The 4,947-nt window shown below is 35.1% G+C and overlaps 1 protein-coding gene across 3 annotated transcripts; it reads left to right on the top strand.

Annotated features, from left to right (window-relative positions):
* The first annotated feature begins 600 nt into the window (after positions 1 to 600).
* Positions 601 to 3,169, top strand: LOC107963468 (uncharacterized). Of its 3 annotated transcripts, none has more exons than XM_016899976.2 (3): positions 601 to 909; positions 1,072 to 1,206; positions 1,634 to 2,459. In XM_016899976.2, exons 1-3 carry the CDS (start codon positions 748 to 750, stop codon positions 1,718 to 1,720), a joined length of 384 nt encoding a protein of 127 aa, XP_016755465.1. In that variant the 5' UTR covers positions 601 to 747; the 3' UTR covers positions 1,721 to 2,459. The 3 variants fall into 3 exon arrangements, with proteins under 3 accessions (XP_016755465.1, XP_040971663.1, XP_040971664.1); XM_041115729.1 differs by lacking the exon at positions 1,634 to 2,459 and adding an exon at positions 2,932 to 3,169 and having other exon boundaries at positions 602 to 909; XM_041115730.1 differs by having other exon boundaries at positions 605 to 909; positions 1,696 to 2,459.
* The last annotated feature ends 1,778 nt before the right edge of the window (positions 3,170 to 4,947 follow it).

Genomic DNA, 4,947 nt, shown 5'->3' on the forward strand with positions numbered 1-4,947 from the left:
AAAAACATTTGATTCAACATGAAAATAACTCGAACAATCTAATAATTATTTTTATTATCTATCAATTGGTTTGATGCCACTTGTTCCTTTTTATTTTAAGGGTTTAATTTTCAAAAGAAGGAAGCAACAAATGACTTTTTTAAAATAAATTTTATATTTTTTTGAATTTTTTATATTTTATAAGTTTATATAATTTTTAAATAATTTTATAACTTTTATAAATTTTTTATAAATGATGAGAATTTTTAGGAATTTTTTAAGTTTTATATAATTTATAATTTTAGAAGTTTATATAAAATATTAAAATATTATAATTTTTAAAATATATTTTTATATTTTTAATGATTTTTATAATTTTTAATAAAAAATGAAAAATTAAATTAACAACAGTGAACATGGTAAAAATGAAAATCATTGACGAACGGATTTAATTGTTTTTTTTTCTTTGTTAACAGCAAGGTCTCTGGTGGGATTTAAGTTAGAAAAACTAAATTAGTTTTTGATTTTTTTTATTATTATTATTATTTTTTGTATAAGCCATTACTAATTATATATATGGTTGGCAGTAACTAGCAGAAAAGGGAGTGATGGCAAATCTGTTATTTTGTGGAAACTAGGTGCGATGTCTCTCATTTTATTATCCACACAATAATGGTTATGATGGTAGTGGCTTGGCTTGAATTGAATCTTGAAATGCAGAAATAAATAAAACAGACTTGTATGCTTGTATAGTGTATTGAATCTATAATGGTGAATTGCATGACGAGACCGCCCTCCATTCTGAAATTCCCAGGGATGATTGTGACGCCGCCAGCTACAGCTCCGGTGGCTTCAAGGACCATCTGGACCAGACCTTTCTTCAAACCCCTGCATTGTGCACCTCTCCACCAACTCCAGCAACAGCAAGAGGTCAGCTTCACTTGCTTATTGATTGGAATTTTCACTTCTCATTTGCTTCCTCAAACATGTGTTACATAATACTTTCCTCTGTCCTATGATTTGTTGTTTCTTCAATTTAATTTCCACCTTGTGGCTTCTTCCACTGTTTTCCCCACTCCAATCGTACTCAAGGTTGATGCTAGAGGAATCATGTGTGAACCTTGTAATGGGAAAGGATGGTTGCTTTGTGATTTTTGTAAAGGACAAAAAACCAACGTCACAGCGGAAAACAAGCGGATCTACCGCCGGTGCCCATCTTGTAAAGCTGTACGTATTCCTGCTTTTCCAAATTTCTAATCCACTAAATTCCTTTTCCTACCAGTTTACGATGCATGCTTTCAGTGGTTTCTGCCAATTTTTATTTTCCACCACATACCCTGCAATCTAGATGTGCATAGGCACAGCTGATTTAACCGCTCGGTGGTATGTATGTATGTATGTATGAAGATTTGGTTTAAATATCATGCTTAAATGTTCATGGGAGAAAGAAAAACCACTATATGCTTGCTGAGAATGATACCGAGCAGGCTTACACATAAGGTATAAGACTAGGACATCACAACAAGTGACTGCTCTGTTCAGAATTCAGTATACAGTTCCCCGTATTGCCTTCCACATTACATGTTATTCTGGCTTCGTCCCCTGCAAATGATGAATCAAAAACTAAAACCCTTTATTTAAAATTGAAATGCAGATTGGTTATTTGTTATGTTCCAAATGTAAAGTCTTTAAATGTGTCACCTTCCCAAATTGTAGCGATGGTGAAGAGCTGACGTTCTGAGAACACCTTGCTGGTTTATTTGGGGGCAAAACAAGTTGCTGCCTTATTCATTAAAGACAGCAGAGAAGCCCTTCGACTAGTGTGCTTGTGGAGTTATTCTCAATGTTCTGGAGGAGAATGATTTCAGCTTCCTCCTTGTCCTTCTATGTATTTTTCATTATCAATCAAGAAGGAATTCTTTGTGAGGCATCTAGTATACTATTTTGCATTTCCATGAGCTGTGGAAACTTTAGATGGTTGACTAGTATTTCCTTGTTGATTTGATTTTCCAAGCAATCAGCTAAGTCCTTTAAGGTTCTCAGAATATGGTTTTAATAAGTTATTTCAGGGACTGTCTTTGAATTGCTCGGTTGGGTGGCTGTCAAACGTCAATAGCCTAGACCATAGAGTACAGGTTTATCTTGGAACTACGCCAGAGTATTGACAATGATTCATATATTTATGTGTATGTGTGTGTCTGTGTTTCAGAACCGAAAGTGTTGACATTGGCAGGTGCTGATGTTGACCACTTTGTACTCAAGGTGTTAGCAAATGTTTATCTAATTCACAAGTTACATCAGTAGCCAGAATAAATCCAAAGACGGTTGCACCCGTGTACATGCTATTCAGTTCCATGATAAGACAAGCAACCTTATGTGCACTGGCCAGTTTTCCAGTTATTTTCCTTATGTAACCTGCAAATTGTCTGTCAAGTTCCAAATAGCTATATTTTAAATAAAGTTACAACTTGGGAACTTAATCTTTGTTTCTTTTCTCTTCCATCAAAATTGAATCACAGTATAGTGGCATATTTCATATGGTCTCTGGACTATGCTGCCGTAACACTTCATAACAATGCTATCTGTTGAATCATATATACAGTTAAGGACTTCAAATGGTACATACCTTCGAAACTTAAAAATTAAAATGCTACATGTTATTAACTAAGGTTTACTGCTTAAATTAATGATGCAAATTTACAGTTAAGAATATTACTACTAGTTCTAACTGTATGCTAGTTATCAGTTTGGGACTAAAATACCTTTAGGTAATGCATGTCCTTGTTTATTGGATCTTATACTTTGGCATTTTGAATTTGATTCAATATCTTGTACAAGAGCATATGATAAAGGCTGTGTTAAGTTCTTAGCAAAGGTTGACCACCACAAGCGTCATTGTTGCAGTTACATGTGGCTATGCTTCCATGAGTAGTTTACAATCAATGAATGCAGGTATCTATGTGCTGAAGTATAAAGGAGCCAAAAATCCAAGATGATTCATCATGCAGCTCTCACTGATTTGATCTGTTATGATAAGCGCTAAAACAATAGGTATAGTATTAGAATAACGTTCAAATCATTGGTATTTTACTTAAAAAGATACATTGATACTTCTAGATATGTGATTTTAGTTACTAATATTTTCTCTTTTTAAAGATATACAAAATTATTTTACCCCCGCTTTATTTAATTCTTCTATTTAATTCTTCTACAAGAATAACTCTTATTCAAAATAGTTGTAGTTCAAGAACAACTACATTCATAAAATATTTGTGCCTACTTTAATTAATTTCTTCTCCAAGAAGTATTTCATAGAAATTGTTTCATTTAACCAAAATTGAAGAAGTGAAAATTGTTGAAAAGACAAATTAAAAGGGGTGTTGAAAAGTCAAAAAAATGGGAGGTGCAAGTGGCACCGAAAGAAAAAATGGTAGGCAAGTTGTTTAAAGTTGAATGGGATAATTGCAATTTTGGTCCCTAATTTTTTAGGCCATTTGCAAGTTAGTCCCTGAACCTCAACTATAAATAGGCCTAACCATTTCTCATTTACACCATCCCAACCAATCTTTCTCTCTTAGTTTTCTCTCTTCTCCCATTTGAGAATTCTTAAGGAATTCTATTTGTTTGTAATACTTTGGAGATAGTAAAGTTATCATCTGGTGTTAGTGCTCGAGGACGTAGGTATAATTTACCGAACCTCGTTAAAACTCTTGTGTTCTTTCTTGTCCTATTTTTCTTTCAATATTTGAGGGTATAATAGTAGTATTTAATTGTGCTATTAAATTACTATAGAAGGGATATTCTGTCTAAAGAAAGACTTGGTATTTAAGAGATCCATGTGATCCACCTCTCTTTCCTGGGAATTGAACTTTGTGTGATTTTTTAGTACAATAATTTACACGCTTCCGACCCTATTGGAACAACAAGTGGTATCAAGAGCCGAAGGTTAATCATAGTATGCTCTGTGGTTGCAGTTTAAACTGATCTTCCACATCAGAAAAGATTTCCTTAGGTATATTGAAAGATTATGGAGAAAACAGTCGGTGTAGGAGCTTCAACATCGTCCATGTGGACAAGACCGACAATTGCAAATGCAAGATTGGCCGTGGAGATCTTTGATGGCACGGGCCATTTTGGTATGTGGCAAAGTGAGGTTCTAGATGCCCTTTTTCAGCAGGGTCTAGACATTGCCATTGATGAAGAGAAACCAGATGATGTACAGGAGAAAGATTGGAAGGCGATCAATCGGTTGGCATGTGGCACAATTCGATCATGCCTTTCTCGAGAGCAAAGGTATGCTTTTTCAAAGGAGACTTCTGCAAATAAGTTGTGGGTGGCACTTGAAGAAAATTTTTTGAAGAAAAACAGTCAAAATAAGCTCCACTTGAAGAAAAGACTGTTTCGCTTCACATACGTCCCAAGTACCACAATGAATGATCACATCACCAAATTTAATCAGTTAGTCACTGATTTGCTGAATATGGATGAGACATTCAAAGATGAAGATTTGGCTTTGATGCTGTTGGGGTCACTTCCTGAGGAGTTTGAGTTCCTAGAAACTACTCTACTTCATGGCAGGAGTGATATATCTCTGAGCGAAGTCTGTGCGGCCTTATACAGTTATGAACAAAGAAAGAAGGACAAACAGAAAAACTCAATCAGAGATACAGAAGCTTTAGTAGTCCGAGGTCGTTCATACACTCGGAAGAAAACTCAAAAGGGGAGATCAAAGTCAAAGTCCAGACTCGGGAAAGATGAATGTGCTTTTTGTCATGAGAAAGGCCACTGGAAGAAAAATTGTCCAAAGCTGAAGAATAAGGGAAAAGCTGCTGTAGATGCTTGTGTTGCTAAGCATGATACTAGTGACTCTGAACTATCACTGGTTGCATCATCATCGTCGTTCCATTCAGATGAGTGGATATTGGATTCGGGTTGTACCTATCATATGTCCCCTAACCGGGAGTGGTT

This window comes from Gossypium hirsutum, chromosome A06 (genome assembly GCF_007990345.1).
Source record: "Gossypium hirsutum isolate 1008001.06 chromosome A06, Gossypium_hirsutum_v2.1, whole genome shotgun sequence".
Taxonomy (NCBI): Eukaryota; Viridiplantae; Streptophyta; class Magnoliopsida; order Malvales; family Malvaceae; genus Gossypium; species Gossypium hirsutum.

Coding starts and splice junctions, on each gene's coding strand:
- LOC107963468 (XM_016899976.2), top strand. CDS start 748: ATGGTGAATTGCATGACGAGACCGCCCTCCATTCTGAAATTCCCAGGG. Junction 910..1,071: donor AACTCCAGCAACAGCAAGAG/GTCAGCTTCACT, acceptor ATCGTACTCAAG/GTTGATGCTAGAGGAATCAT. Junction 1,207..1,633: donor GGTGCCCATCTTGTAAAGCT/GTACGTATTCCT, acceptor ATTGAAATGCAG/ATTGGTTATTTGTTATGTTC.